General features: G+C 32.0%; 1 protein-coding gene across 2 annotated transcripts in view; it reads left to right on the top strand.

Moving 5' to 3' along the window:
• Positions 1–2,343: 2,343 nt before the first annotated feature.
• The window catches only part of LOC127733269 (isoleucine--tRNA ligase, cytoplasmic-like), a 58,043-nt gene continuing 43,330 nt past the window's right edge, over positions 2,344–17,056 (top strand). The window contains exons 1-6 of one of the 2 annotated variants that reach the window (XM_052242620.1): positions 2,344–2,456; positions 10,523–10,653; positions 12,221–12,377; positions 15,799–15,918; positions 16,369–16,503; positions 16,886–16,970. In XM_052242620.1, coding sequence (XP_052098580.1) covers positions 10,535–10,653; positions 12,221–12,377; positions 15,799–15,918; positions 16,369–16,503; positions 16,886–16,970 — 616 coding nt within the window. In that variant the 5' untranslated portion in view covers positions 2,344–2,456; positions 10,523–10,534. Of the gene's footprint in view, positions 2,457–7,531; positions 7,551–10,522; positions 10,654–12,220; positions 12,378–15,798; positions 15,919–16,368; positions 16,504–16,885; positions 16,971–17,056 lie in introns of those variants that run through there. The other variant, XM_052242619.1, reaches the window with a different exon arrangement.

The raw sequence follows: 17,056 nt of genomic DNA, 5'->3' as shown, positions 1-17,056 counted from the left end.
GCTTTGACAAAATCTTTTGTCCAATTTAGATATGTTGTTTCCTGTGACTAAATGAAGCTCAAGTTCAATTTTCACGATTTTAGCTGTTCTCGTTTTTGGGTTGCAGACCTTACAGTAGCAAAAGTGATTCTCATTATATGATTTATTTATTTTGAGTTATTTCCCTTTGAACAGAAATGGTGTAATTAATAAGTATATTGATAGATAGTCTATCAATGAGTGAACAATTGTACCCATAACTTTAAGAATTGTTTCTTATTTCTAATGCATATCTAATAAATTTGTATAAATAATTATTCAAGAGGAAAATTCAAAACGGAAAGTCCCTAATCAAACGGCAAAATCAATGATAAAACACATCAAACGAATGGACAACAACATCGTTAAGCATTTATAAAATTTAAAAACCACATTCATTGCTTCGTGTGTCTGACGTCAGAAAATGTAAACGCCACATAGGAAGAAATTTTGTCGTTCAAAGTATTTTCAAAAAAAATTATACATGGGGAATGGTGGTATACAGGGTTAAAAAATCAAAAGTTGTGTTAGAACTAATTTCAGAAACAGACAGAGATTTAAAATTATCCAGAAGTTCTTTAGAATTTTTAAGAATCCACATATGGTTAATACTCACTAACTACGCGAGTAAAATAATTTTGTCGTTTCAAGTATTTTCAAATTTATAATAGAACAATAACAAAATGACATATAATAGAACAATAACATAATGACAGGATCTTTAAAAGTACAGAGTCACGTCATATGAACCAAAGAAACACAAAAAGTCGCACATACACACCAGCAAAAATGAAAGATAATACAAACACATTGACGGGATGTTGGTTTTTTTTAATTTTGGGTTTATCATATCTACCCCGTTCTTTTATGTAAACAATGAGCACTGATACGTAGTTGTGTAATTTTACTTTTTATATTTTTGGTAAGATTGGTTTGAAGATAGAAGGGAACATTAAATTTGGAACAAAAATATTACTAAAAAACATCAGTTTACTGTCCACAGCTCCAGATATGATTTTTTTGCAGTTGTGAGTCAGATTGTTGATTATATAATATCTTATTAGACTATTTTTAAAAACACTATTATTTGTCAAATTTTTTGTATCAAGTTTAAGTACTTTAAATACTTTATTTAGGGTAGAAAACCAGCATTTTGAGTTTTCTTGAGATAATTCTTGATCTGCAGTAAATGCACTATATAATATTCTATCTCTATTTATTCTAAGTAGTCTCATATAATAGTTATACATTAAACATAATGAGAATATCAACATTGGATTCCTGTTACATTCAAGTGTACTAGCCATATTTGATGACTGTCTTTTGACCCCCAGAATAGATTTCAACATCTTGTGTTGTGATTCATCAATTGGTAGATTGTCAAAATTATTTAAATTTATGTTATAATCGGATAACCATATTTCACTACCAAAAGTGAAAATAGGTTTTAATAATTAGACTATCAAAAAGTTTAAGACAGGTTTTCAATGGTAACCTCTTGGAAGTTATTAAATTTACTCTTAACAGAGAAAAAGGATTTTAAAGCTTTATTATAGAGATCATCTGCGGCATGTTTTAGATTACCATTGAAATAAAATACAATGCCTTAATATTTGTATCTTTCCACAATTTCAATTTGTGAATTATTTTGATAAAAATTATATTTTGAATAATCTTTTTTGCCTTTGCTAAAAATCATTATTTTGGTTTTATCTAAGTTATAATTTGTTATTTCCATGTAGTACAGTAGGAGTTTTATAGTTTGTTAAGACAATGTTGTAGACCTTCTTTATTTTCTGATAAAAGTAACAGATCATCTGCAAATAGTAGATGATTGATTTTATGATTTCCTAGATCTAATGGATAGGATTTGTCTTTGTCATCAAAGCATTTACCTAAATCATTCAAAAAAATATTAAATAATGTAGGACAAAGACTGTCTCCTCGTTTGACACCTTTATCATTTCTAATTGGATTGGTTATCAAATTTTTCTTTTTTATACAGAAAAATGTGTTCGAATACATATTTTTTATAACATTAAAGATATTCCCTGTTATTTCAATTTCTCTTAATTTGAAATACATAGCTTCTATCGAAACTGGATCAAACGCCTTACAAAAGTCAACAAAACATACAAATATAGGTTTTTTAGCTTATGTAAGTATTTATTTAACAGTGTTTTTAAAATAGATATTTGATCTGTAGTTCTGTAATCTTGCCTTAAACCGGCTTGGTTATCTTCAATTAAATTGTTAGATTATTGATGTGTTGGACTCTAGTTCGGATTAGACGAGGCAATTTTAGCTTTTTCTTTCACTTCATTACTTCCGGTCAGGTCAACATGTGCTGATGCAACCGGTTGAAAAGTTATTTTTATCTGCTATTCAACACCAAAGTGCAAGTGAAAGGTTGTCAATTGCTTGAATTGTGAAAGAAAGTAAGTTGTTTGTTTTGTATTTACAAGAAAAATTATAAACTTAAAAAAGTAAATTTTTTTTTAGCAGATAATCAGATTGGCGTATTTATTAACTTTCATTTTTGTTAATTTTCCTTATATGCTGACCAAACATTTGATGTAATGAAGATACTAAAGTGTATTACAGGAAGAAAAATTTACATTTAAAAAAAAGCGGTCGTGTTTTCACCTTATTAGTCCCCTACCGTCGAAGTCGAAGGGGACTTTAGGTTTGCACTCCGTCCGTCCGTCTGTCTGTCCATCTGTCAGTCCGGCAAATCGGTTTTCCAGACTTTTTTCTTCGTGCTTGAAGATATTGATTTGATATTTGGTTTATTGATTTATCATGACAAGTTACAGGTCAAGTTCAATTTTCACGATTTTTGCTTTTCTTTTTGTTCAGTTAAAGCCCTTTCCCTAAAATTAAATTTTTGATGAATATTTATTAATTAGTAGATTTCTGTTCAAAGGGAAATAACTCATTTTTTAAAAGACAAAATGACATTTTGGATTTTTTTCCTTTTCTTTGGTAAATTGTTTGAAGAATTTAGTGGTAGGTTTGTTTGTCATTCTTGAAGATATTGATTTGATAATTAGTATATAGTTTTATCATCAAAGATATAAACGATTTATTTCTTTAGAAAAGAGGTTTGGTCATATGTTATTTCAAACTAACAACTTTTAAAGAAGTATTTTCTTTCCCTTCCGGTACTTGTTACTCGAGAGCATATATTAAACATTTTGATTTTTGGTAAAATAAGTTTGATTCTTCATTAGAAAGTGATCAAAATTGCCTTTAATTAGTGTTTCATCCATTTATTGCACTAAAAGCGTCATATTAATTCCTAATCGCTTGTCAAACATTGTTTATTTTCGTTAATTTTTTCTTCGACGGCCATTGAAATATTTGTACAAACTACGGATTGGATGCGGGATTCATCGGAAGCAGACCAGCTATGAACAAAATCCGCATTTGTACGATAATAACTACAGACGCTCAAATGGCACAGCTGACAAAATAATAATGATCCCATAGAAAAGAGAAAACTGCGCATTCCACACACATTAACAGATCTCCTTGCTAAATGATTCATTTTGTAAATGCATTATTTCAATATACTGATTTAAGTAGCTTAACTTTGTTAAAAAAAATCATTTTGATAAGAAACAATTGGGACTAATTCTTTGAGTCCCAAGAACAATGAATTTCATAAACATGATAAACAGAATAGTTTTTTAATTGAAATTTTATTGCTACATGATACTTTCTCTTCCTTTTTGATATAAAAAAAGTTCTTTTTTGTACAAGATATTTAGGTGGTAGTTTCTGACAAGAGGAAAAATATAATTCTGTAACTATAAATGAATATAGAACTTAGAAGACAAAATCTGAAACAACTGTTATACTTTTATTGTATTCTTAGTTATGAATTGTACAATAAAGGAAATAGAGCATCGCCATGATCCGACAAATGACATTGAAAAAAATGCAGTATATTTTTTTACGCCAAATGTGATGCTATCCAAATTTCTGGGGAGAACACTGATACTGAACAATTGCTGTTATGAAAATATTCCTTTTATCTAACTGATAATTATCTCACTAACTAACATCTCTCTCCAATCTCTCTCGCATCCCCTGATATACCAAATTACATGCAGTACCCCGATGGTTCCAAAGATGGGGTACCAGGCAGTTCTAAAGAGATACCGGATGGTGAACTTATATAACTTAGACACCTTTCAAATAAAAAAATTAGCGGGCGGTACCCTATTGAAATTTGATTTATACTGAAAGTATTCCTATAAAGACATGATACACAATTAAAAATTAAACTACCAAAACTAAAATCGCTTCACAATTTAGAAAATTTGACATGATAATAAACACATTTACACTTGAGGTTATTTAGCTGAATTTTGTCACCGAATGACTCCAGCCCGTCTCCAAATAACCTTCTGACGTCATGCAAAGATCACTTTTAAATTATGACATCAAATGCTTTGAATTGTAATGCACTATTTTACTGAAACTTGTGTAGTTTTAAATGATGGTGGACAAATTTGCATACAATTGTAAATATGTCTATTTTTTAAAAAGTGATTGTTGCTGGACATCAGAAGGTTATTCAGAGACAAATCTAGGGTCATTCAGAGAAAAAATTCAGCTAAATACCAAAAGTGTAAATTTGTTTATTGTCTAATATTTCATTTATAGACCATTCAGAACCCAGACTCAGCACACTTGTTGTAATTTCACGTGTCACGCATAAAAAAATCGGCCAATCCCAGATCACGCTTACACCCCAATGAGACCCACATTGCAGTTGCATTCATAACAATCTGATTGAGCAGTTGAAGTACAGATCATGTGTTCATGCTTTGCTTACAAGGTTCTGACAATACTCCGTTTTACTTTCTGTTTAAAAGACCTTTCCGAAATCATCTGATTTTATTGTAATGATTCGCCCCTTAAAAAATTGGAGGTAGAAATTTGATTGACTGATCTAAAAATTAGCAGAACAGAATGTCGAACCAAGTGTTCTCAGATCCTTGTGAAGAAAGTGTGGACACAGATTCTGTATTTTAATTAGATTGCCTTCATAATAGCCCTTGTATTTTTGTCATGTTGCTGGAGACATAAAAATACAGGATGTTTATTCATGCGTCTGCACATCTGGTCTTATAAGCACTCTCACATGTACAATTCTTGCACGATTTTTATTGAATATACATCAAAGGTTAAATCAGCATTGTCTCAGACAAGTTTAAAATTCATTGCCGATCAACTATTTTTAAAAGAGCTGTGCCCCTTTCTTTGAAATATTATTTATATGAAAAATTGCATTGTAAGCACTCTCATGTGTACAATGCTTGCCTGATTTTTATGAAATTCATATCAAAGGTTAATGTCAGCAGTGTATATGTATTGAACAAGTTTGTAAATCAGTGCTGTCAGATCAACCATATTTAAAAGAGTTGTGCCCCTTTGAAATATTAATTATATGAAAAATTGCATTGAAAGTGCTCTCACATGCACAATTCTTGCCAGATTTTTTATACGACCGCAAAAAAATTTTTGTGGTCGTATATTGGTATGACGTTGGCGTCGTCGTCGTCGTTGTCGTCCGAAGACACATTAGTTTTCGCACTCTAACTTTAGTTTAAGTGAATGGTAAAAAACTTTTTGTGGTCGTATATTGGTAAGACGTTGGCGTCGTCGTCATCGTCCGAAGACGCATTAGTTTTCGCACTCTAACTTTAGTTTAAGTGAATGGATCTCAATGAAATTTTACCATAAGGTTCAATACCACAAAAGGAAGGTGGGGATTGATTTTGGGGGTTATGGTACAAACAGTTAAGGAATTAGGGGCCAAAAAGGGGCAAAAAATAAGCATTTTTGTAACTTCCAGACATAACTTGTGTGTAAGTGTATGGATCTCTCTGACATTGTACCACAAGGTTCCATATCACAAAGGGAATGCTGGGATTGATTTTGGGGGTAATTGCCTCCAAATTTTAGGATTTAGGGGCCAAAAAGGGGCAAAAAACAAGCATTTTTCTAGTTTCATGACAATAACTTGTGTGTAAGTGTATGGATCTCTCTGACATTGTATCACAAGGTTCCATATCACAAAGGGAATGCTGGGATTGATTTTGGGGGTAATTGCCTCCAAATTTTAGGAATTAGGGGCCAAAAAGGGGCAAAAAACAAGCATTTTTCTAGTTTCATGACAATAACTTGTGTGTAAGTGTATGGATCTTTATGAAATTGTACTACAAGGTTCCATATCACAAAGGGAATGCTGGAATTGAGTTTGGGGGTAATTGACCAAAAAACTTAGGAAGAAGGGGCCAAAAAAGGGCCAAAAATAAGCATTTTTCTAGTTTTAGGACAATAACTTGTGTGTAAGTGTATGGATCTTTATGAAATTGTACTGCAAGGTTCCATATCACAAAGGGAAAGCTGGGTTTGAGTTTGGGGGTAATTGCCCTAAACGTTTAGGAATTTGGGGCCAGAAAACAAGCATTTTTCTAGTTTCCAGCCAATAACTTGTGTTCAAGTGTATGGATCTTTCTGAAATTGTACTGCAAGGTACCATACCACAAAGGGAAGGCTGGGATTGAGTTTGGGGGTGATGAATCATAAGGGGGTTCAAATTTGGGGGGGGGGGGATTTTTTTTCCCTTTTTTTTTCTTTAAAATTTTCCATTTTAAATTGGTTATTTCTGATTTATATATAAAAGCAAATAATAATGATATGGTTTGAATAGGTAAATTAAAATTTTTTAAGTTCTTAGACCACTTTCATTCTGTGTCAGAAACCTATGCTGTGTCAAATATTTAATTACAATCCAAATTCAGTGCTGTATCAAGCTTGAATGTTGTGTCCATACTTGCCCCAACTGTTCGGGGTTCGACCTCTGCGGTCGTATCAAGCTGCGCCCCCAGCGGAGCATTTTATTATCAAATCATATTAGCAAAGTATCTGACAAGTTTGAAAATCCATACCAATGAGCTACTTTTAAAAGAGTTGAGCCTTAATTATACAGAAAATTGCTTTGCAAGCCCTCTCATGCCTACATTTCTTCATGGACTGTTATGAAATTTTTATTGAAGGTTTATATCAGCAATGTCTGGGACAAGTTTGAAAATCAGTGCCAATCAATTATTATTGCAACGTGGGGGACATTGGAACTCTGTTCTTTTATTGGCTTTGGTCTTATTATTTGTTCCATTATTACTCCAATTATTTTCAACAAACTGCTTGGTCAAGCATGAAATGTCTCATTAGATCTAAATAGAGAAAATAGTTCAAAATTAATCTGCCATTTTTAATTGTTTCACAAAAATATTTATTGGCATGTAGGTATCAATTTGGAAAGTTGATTGGACACACAATGAAAACATTCAGTTTGTACATATAATTCATTACCTGATTACGTTGAACTTCAAAGGTTAACATACTTTCTTTGAACTTTGACACATCTGGATTTTATTGCTATTTTTCTTCAAGACCATTAGATAACAGGTGATATTAGAAAAAAAAGAAAAGTGACTCTTCTTGTGATTCAGGTAAAAAGTCAGTAAATTTTGACCACACCAGTAATAGTTGTTTTGTTTTTCAATAGTATTTTTTGTGAAAAGACCTCACTCTTGTTTGACTTATTGGTCTTACATTTTTATTTTTGAGAGAAATAAAATCTTAGGGTTGTTTGCCCAAGTAGATAAGGCTTAGAAAAAAAAACAAAATTGTGTTTCCAGTTTGAAGATCTTTGAAAAATGTCCAGGGTTTTGATAACCCCCTCCCCCCTTTTTTCACAAACTTAGAAATATTTTAATGTTTTAAAGAATAATGTGAAAAAAAAATTACTTTTAATTTTTCAGATGATACTTTTATTGTTTTTGAATTTTGCAACAATTTTATTACTCCGGTAAAGGTCTTGTTACCACTAACAATGTTTGTTTGTTGTGAAATGTACCATAAATAATGTAAACTTGTTGATTATCTTGATTCCATTCATATCTTCACGTTGGCATTTTAGTAAAATATTAAATTGCTTAAAAAATTTAAATAACAATTTGTAATTCTTTTCAATCAGTAACTTTAGTAGCAAGGACAGTGGTTTGTTTATAATTACTTTACTCAGTAAATAATAATCCATAGAAAAATTAATGTTTAACAGGCTATTATTTGAACTTGGAATTATTTTTAATTATGGAATTTGCATAATTTCTTGTGATTGAAATTTTTAATAAATTCAATGTTTATTTGGTATTATAATGTTTTGAGCGGTTCATAACACTTTTCATAAAATGCATTTTGTATAGATAGTGTTGTGCGCGGCACAGTACATTCTATTGAAAATGTACTATCTTCTGTGTAATAGAAAGTATTGTGCTCAGCACAGAACATTAAAGTACAGAATAAACATGGAATTTATTAAAAATTTCAAGCACAAGAAATTATGCAAATTCCATAATTAAAAATAATTCCAAGTTGAAATAATAGCCTGTTGTTTATAGAAAAAGATATAAGTAAACTTTCATAACTTATAATTGGCTTGCTGTGGAGAAATTAATTTTATGTAAAAACAAGGAATTATTTGAATCTGGAATAATTTTGAATTCTGGAAAATTGATAAGAAATGTATGATAAAAACTAACCCAATTTAGGAGGGTTAGCCATGCATGGCTAAGGAAAGATAGTAAGTTCATACTGAAATATCAATGAAAGTTAAATTAACCTTAGACATGCATGCATGGTTAAGGAAGATTAGTTAGTTCATACTAATATATCAATGAAAGTAAAATTAACCTTAGACATGCATGCATGGTTAACCCTATTTAGTTGGGTTAGTTTTCAATCATATATTTCTTATCAATTTTCAATAATTCAAAATTGTTGCAGATTCAAATAATCTTTGTTTGAAATACCTATTTAGCAAGATTTTGATTTCATTATAACAATTATTTCATACATTATAAGCTGAGCTGCATCTGATATTTGTCTAATTTTACAAATTCTTTTCTTTTATCTGGAAAAATATCATAGATAGTAGAAACTATAAACAGCAAAAAATTACCTCTGACAAAAAAGATCTACAAAAATGTCAATTTTAACTGAAACCATTTTTGACTAAATGTCCTGTTTTGTCTATTATCTCAAAAACTACAATAGATAGGTAGTAAACTGGTAACAGCAAAATACAAGATCTACAGAAATTTCAATGTGACCGAAACCTTTGGATTTGTTGCATTTAAATGGCCATTTTTTACATATTTTTTATAATTTTTGTTAATTTTCTTGAAAACTTGAATAGGTAGAAACTGTAACCAGTAAAACTATAATCTACATGTACAATGTATACAATTGGATAGGTAGGTAGAAACTGAACAGTAAAATTATCATCTACATGTACAATGTATACAAGTGGCTTTTAACATACTTCCTCCTCTGTGGAAAATTTTGGTTCCTTAGTTTACATATGACCTTATTATACCCCATGCAACGAGTTGCGGAGGGTATAATGTTTTTGACCCGTCCGTCCGTCTGTCCGTCCGTCTGTCTGTCCGTCCGTCTGTCCGTCCGTCCGTCCGTCCGTCCGTCCGTCCGTCCGTCTGTCTGTCTGTCAGTCCTGTTTTTTGTCATCGCAACTCCTCACAAACCACACAACAGAATTTCACGAAACCTTTTTAGATAATAAGGACATACTATGTAGTTGTGCATATCGACAGGAAATTATGATTCAATTCTTTTTCTAGAAGTTACGCCCCTTTGAACTTATTTACTTTAATGTACTACTGCAACAGTTTGTCATCGCAACTCCTCTCAAACCACACAACAGAATTTCATGAAACCTTTTCAGATAATAAGGACATACTAAGTAGATGTGCATATCGACTGGAAATTACAATTCAATTTTTTTTCCAGGAGTTGCGCCCCTTTGAACTTATTTGCCCAATATACTACTGCAACCTTTTGTCATCGCAACTCCTCTCAAACCACACAACAGAATTTCATGAAACCTTTTCAGATAATAAGGACATACTACGTAGATGTGCATATCGACAGGAAATTATGATTCAATTTTTTTTCCAGGAGTTACGCCCTTTGAACTTATTTGCCCAATATACTACTGCAACCTTTTGTCATCGCAACTCCTCTCAAACCATACAACAGAATTTCATGAAACTGTGTAGATAATTAGGACATACTATGTAGATGTGCATATTGACAGGAAATTATGATTCAACTTTTTTATCTGATACATTTTTTTTTTCTTACACTTATTTTATTTCTCCAATGACAATGTGGGGACGTGGGGTATGTGAGCGTGCTCACTAAGGTTCTTTCATTATATTATGGATTCCATTTGCACCAAATTTGGGTATTTGAAATGATGCCAGTTGAGTAAATGACAGTTTATTTTATTATCACAATATTAAAGATGAGGGTAACAGCAGTTGCAGGATTTTTCAGGTGTATGTGAAAATAAATTTATGAATTTTGTCAAACAGAAAAGTATAATTTTTTTACTTCTTAGCAATTGGAGTAAATGGCACAACAAGTTCCTGAGAAGATTTCGTTTCCTCAGGAAGAGGAAAAAGTGCAGGCTTTCTGGAAAGAAATTGATGCATTCAAAACATCACTAAAGCAGTCAAAGGGTAAACCAAAGTAAGTATCGATGCATTCAAAACATGCATTCAAAACATCAATAAAGCAGTCAAAGGATAAACCAAAGTAAGTATCGATGCATTCAAAACATCACTAAAGCAGTCAAAGGATAAACCAAAGTAAGTATCGATGCATTCAAAACATCACTAAAGCAGTCAAAGGGTAAACCAAAGTAAGTATCGATGCATTCAAAACATGCATTCAAAACATCACTAAAGCAGTCAAAGGGTAAACCAGAGTAAGTATCGATGCATTCAAAACTTCACTAAAGCAGTCAAAGGGTAAACCAGAGTAAGTATCGATGCATTCAAAACTTCACTAAAGCAGTCAAAGGGTAAACCAAAGTAAGTATCGATGCATTCAAAACATCACTAAAGCAGTCAAAGGGTAAACCAGAATAAGTATCGATGCATTCCAAACATCACTAAAGCAGTCAAAGGGTAAACCAAAGTAAGTATTGATGCATTCCAAACATCACTAAAGCAGTCAAAGGGTAAACCAAAGTAAGTATTGATGCATTCCAAACATCACTAAAGCAGTCAAAGGGTAAACCAAAGTAAGTATCGATGCATTCAAAACATCACTAAAGCAGTCAAAGGGTAAATCAGAGTAAGTATCAATGCATTCCAAACATCACTAAAGCAGTCAAAGGGTAAACCAAAGTAAGTATTGATGCATTCAAAACATCACTAAAGCAGTCAAAGGGTCATCTTCGCTAGCCAAGGGTTACGATCCACTTCCCTCCTCTCCACCCTTGGCGGATTGAGATAGAATTTCGGAGACACAAGGTAGTGATTTTCATTGGTTGCAGTCGAAACTCGCTGCATCCAATCAAAAAGCGCCTATAGCATGATCTCGTGTAAATGTAGAAAGTGTATGTAAACAATTGCCACGTGCTTATTGTGCAACAAGTCTTTACATCCCTAAACATACGACTATATTTAGTGACAATTTGAATGTTTTTAATCAACTGATAGAAGTTCCTGTGTATGTTTCTTGCACAAATGCATGAATGTCTACGTATATTTTCGTTTCCTGCTTTACCAAGTGTGTAGATTCTAGACACTACCGTGTTTTTACCTCCAAATTAAAGAGTTCAAGTGCTACCATTGGTCAAGAATAATGTATTTGGAATGGGTGTGACTTTAATCTACCGATAGATGGCGCAACATTATTATCACAAATGTTGGCTTAATCTGCCAAGGGTGGAGAGGAGGGAAGTGGATCGTAACCCTTGGCTAGCGAAGATGTCAAAGGGTAAACCAGAGTAAGTATCGATGCATTCAAAACATCACTAAAGCAGTCAAAGGGTAAACCAAAGTAATATTTTTAGATTATTTGCCATTGAAATGTTAACATAATGATTTAAAGATATAAAGATACTTCATCTAATTGATGGAATGGCTTGGATATACATTTGAGTTTTATAATTGATCTTTTTGCTAGGCTATATCTTTTAAAAACCATACAGAAATATTTATTGTAAAATGAAATAAACCTTCAAAAGGAATGCATTTTTAGATCATCTTTGAAGATTATAAAATGTGATCATATTATTTTTTAACAGGTATACTTTTTATGATGGACCCCCATTTGCCACAGGCTTGCCGCATTATGGCCATATTCTAGCAGGTACCATTAAAGATGTAATGACCAGATGGGCCCATCAGAGTGGATATCATGTAGAGAGACGGTTTGGATGGGATTGCCATGGTCTGCCTGTTGTAAGTAATGCAGGATATAAATTATACGATATAGTTTTCTCTATGGAAATTCCGTATATTGTCAGGTTATCGGAATTCCCATGGGGACTAACTGTGCACCACTTATTGTGAACCTGTTTCTGTATTGTTATGAGTTACAATTTATGACTAAGATCAGCAAAGAACCATCGAAACAACATCTGATTCAAAAATTTAATAACACTTTTAGATATTTAGATGATATATTGGCTCTCAATAATGACGACTTCAGTATGTAAACCAAAGAGATTTATCCTGCCGAACTGACTTTAAATAAAGTAATACTAACAATGAACACTGCCCTTTCCTGGATCTTGATATCTTTATCTTTAACGGGAAGCTTAATACCAAAATTTATGATAAAAGAGATGATTTTTCATTTCCTATTGTTAATTATCCATTTTTAGATGGTGACGTTCCCTTGTCGCCATCTTATGGTGTTTATATATCTCAACTTGTTCGATTCGCTCATGTATGTAACAACGTATTTGATTTCAACAAAAGAAATCTCTGTATTACTGAAAAATTATTACACCAGGGTTTTCGATATAACAAACTAGTCAAAACATTTACTAAATTTTATCATCGGTACAAGAACATCATTCATAAATATAAATCAACATGCAGACATCTTATACGTTCAGGTATTTCACATCCAAACTTTTATGATAATATTCTTTACAAAGCACAAAAATGTCGGCATTCACCTCAAAAGTCAACCAAACCTTTAAACAGACTTATTCGGAAAGGATATAGTTACAATACTGTTGTCAAGTCATTAAGGATTGCATATTTTGGTATTAATATTGATTCACTCATAGGGTCTTTGCATCGGAAATAAGCACATTTATTCTAAAACCAGTTGTTGGCATGATACGGGTTATGTTCTTCTCATATATTTTATGATGGTATGATACTAAACCCCTAACGGGGGGGGTTGTACTTGATTTTCATATGAGGAAGACATAATCTTTCAATCAGTTTAATTGAGGTCTGGAGCTGGCATGTCAGTAACTGCTAGTAGTCCTTTGTTCATTTATGTATCATTGTCATTTTGCTTAGTTTATTTTGTTACCTATTCTGACATCGGACTCAGACTTCTTTTAAACTGAGTTTACTGTGCATATTGCTATGTGTTTCTTTATTCTACATTGGCTAGAGGTATAGGGGGAGGGTTGAGATCTCACAAAACATGTTTAACCCGCCGCATTTTTGCGCCTGTCCCAAGTCAGGAGCCTCTGGCCTTTGTTAGTCTTGTATGTTTTTAGTCCCCTACCGACAAAGTCGAAGGGGACTTTAGGTTTGCACTCCGTCCGTCTGTCTGTCTGTCTGTCCGTTTGTCTGTCTGTCCTTCTGTCAGTCCTGCAAATCAGCTTTCCACACTTTTTTTCTTCGTTCTTGAAGATATTGATTTGATATTTGGTATATAGTTTTATCATGACAAGTTATAGATCAAGTTCAAATTTTGTTCCAGTCTGATGATTTAATCCAGAGTTATGTACCATAACTCTGGACCATATCTTATGTTAGAGTACTATGTTAAACCATATTTCTGTACAAAGGGAGATAACTAATTTTTTTAAAAGACATTCTTTGTTTAATTATTTGAAGATTTTTTTGGCAGGTTTGTTAGTTATTTAGTATAAACTAATTTTCTGAATGCTATATATATAAAAAAAAAATATGAAGAGAAATCCTTTAATAAGATTATAATCTATTTTTATTATGTATATATTTCAATACATTACATTGTGTAGATAAAAGTTGTTGACATTTTATAGATAAGTTACAAATCTATATTAGTTTGTGACAAATGAAAGAAAAAATATTTTGGAACTATTAATTATATTTCATAATTTGATTATAATTTGAAAATAGATATACACTGTATTACATCATATCTAATTTTAGAGAACTATTAATCATATCTAATGTTTTTTTCATCATGCTTATACGATATTGATTGATAATTGGTATATAGTTTTATCATGACAAGTGACAGATCAAGTTCAAATTTTTGTTTCGGTCTAATAATTTTGTTATGGTCCTTGGACTTGAAAAATTCACTCATGTAATCAGTTTTCCACACTGTTTTTAGTCATGCTTGGAAGATATTGACATGATATTTACTTTTTGTTTACACCATGGCAAGTTATATAACAAGTTAGCATTTTGTTCTACTATTTAGCACTTACAAAATCCACACATTGGCAGTAAATTTGGTTGGTTGGTTCTAAATTTTTATACGACCGCAAAAAAATATTTTGGTCGTATATTGGTATGACGTTGGCATCGTCGTCGTCGTCGTCGTCCGAAGACACATTGGTTTTCGCACTCTAACTTTAGTTTAAGTGAATGGATCTCTATGAAATTTTACCATAAGGTTCAATACCACAAAAGGAAGGTGGGGATTGATTTTGGGGGTTATGGTACCAACAGTTAAGGAATTAGGGGCCAAAAATAAGCATTTTTGTAACTTCCTGACATGACTTGTGTGTTAGTGTATGGATCTTTATGAAATTGTACTACAAGGTTCCATATCACAAAGGGGAAGCTGGAATTGAGTTTGGGGGTAATTGCCTAAAATGTTAAGGAATAAGGGGCCAAAAAGGGGCCAAAAATAAGCATTTTTCTAGTTTCCAGACAATAACTTGTGTTCAAGTGAATGGATCTCTCTGAAATTGTACTGCAAGGTACCATACTACAAAGGGAAGGCTGGGATTGATTTTGGGGGTAATTCCCTCAAAATTTTAGGAATTAGGGGCCATAAAGGGGCAAAAAAACAGGCATTTTTCTAGTTTGAGGACAATAACTTGTGTGTAAGTGTATGGATCTTTATGAAATTGCACTGCAAGGTTCCATATCTCAAAGGGAAAGCTGGGTTTGAGTTTGGGGGTAATTGTCCTAAACATTTAGGAATTTGGGGCCAAAAAGGGGCCAAAAAACAAGCATGGCTGGGATTGAGTTTTTTTCTTTAAAATTTTCCATTTTAAATTGGTTATTTCTGATTTATATATAAAAGCAAATAATAATGATATGGTTTGAATAGGTAAATTAAAAATTTTTAAGTTCTTAGACCACATTCATTCTGTGTCAGAAACCTATGCTGTGTCAAATATTTAATTACAATCCAAATTCAGTGCTGTATCAAGCTTGAATGTTGTGTCCATACTTGCCCCAACTGTTCAATTATTGGTAAATGCAGGCAAATAAAAAATTTAATGGTGTTTTAGATATGCAAATAAAAAAAAGTATAATTTTGGAGTATTTGTATAGTGAAAAGAAAAACGCCTTCTATCATCAGTTAATATATTTGTACTTGGTATGGGTTAAATGAAATGACTATAAAGCTGTGAAGCTTCTGTATATTAATGTCTTGACACACCTTCTGTCTTTATTTTAGGAGTATGAAATAGATAAAACATTGGGCATCAAAGGTCCAGAAGATGTGGCTAAAATGGGTATAGAGAACTACAACAACGAATGTCGTAAAATTGTCATGAGATATTCCAAAGATTGGGAGGTATGTTATGTCTGACATCTGGTTTTGTTAAGATGGGTGTAGAAAAATACAACAATAAAATCACAAAATCATCATGAAATATTATAAACATTGGGAGGTATGTTACGTCTGACATTGGGTGAAATAGGTATAGAGAAATTCAACAACAAATATAGCAAAATTGTCATGACATTTTCTAAAGAAGAGTATGTATATAATGTCTTTACAGGTGGGCTAAGATTTAACACTCACTTTTATAATTATCAATGAAGGAAAATAAACTGGTTGGTTATTAATGTCAGAAAGTTTTCTTAAAGTAACAAGAGGCCTAATGGCATCTTTCATAAATGTAGTACATGCTCAATTTTAAACAGATTGAAAAATCTATGAAAGTGTTGATCTCATTACCTTCGAATAAAACCATTCTGTTTAATGCTATTTATTTTATGTTTAATGCTATGTTTTTTGCAGCATATAGTGACAAGACTAGGTAGATGGATTGATTTTGAGAATGACTACAAGACCATGTATCCTTGGTTCATGGAAACCATTTGGTGGGTGTTCAAAGAACTGTATAACAATGGTCTTGTTTATAGAGGTTCAAAGGTAAGATCATGAAATCATTAAATCAGGGAAATATTAATTCATTGTAAAAATGTTATATAATAAAATTTTCTAGCTGAACAGTTTGCTTCATGTGATTTAGATTTATATGAGTTTCCATGGAGAAACTTTAATTTCAACATTTAAAATAGAATTGATGTATTGACAAAAAATGGTAACATTTGTAAGGTTTTAGGAGGAAGATCAGTTATAAAAAAAAAATCATAGACTTATGTTCAGAAGATATATTTGACAGCTACTTGCAAAGTCTTAAGAAGGACAAAGGCATGTTACCAATATCATATGTAATTATAAATGAACTAATAGTATATGTCTAATACTATGGAAACAGAATTTATGAAAGTAACATGACTATATATTTCAGGTAATGCCTTTTTCTACAGCTTGCAATACACCTCTGTCAAATTTTGAGTCTGGACAGAATTATAAAGATGTTATAGATCCAGCAGGTAATAGAACCAGTTTTAAAGATTTTATTGTCATATTAGGTATAGCCAAAACATTGAAACTTTTAAATTCTTTGCACAAGACAAAT

Source organism: Mytilus californianus, unplaced genomic scaffold (genome assembly GCF_021869535.1).
Source record: "Mytilus californianus isolate M0D057914Y unplaced genomic scaffold, xbMytCali1.0.p SCAF_1, whole genome shotgun sequence".
Classification (NCBI taxonomy): Eukaryota; Metazoa; Mollusca; class Bivalvia; order Mytilida; family Mytilidae; genus Mytilus; species Mytilus californianus.
This window is presented reverse-complemented; position numbering and strand designations above follow the sequence as displayed.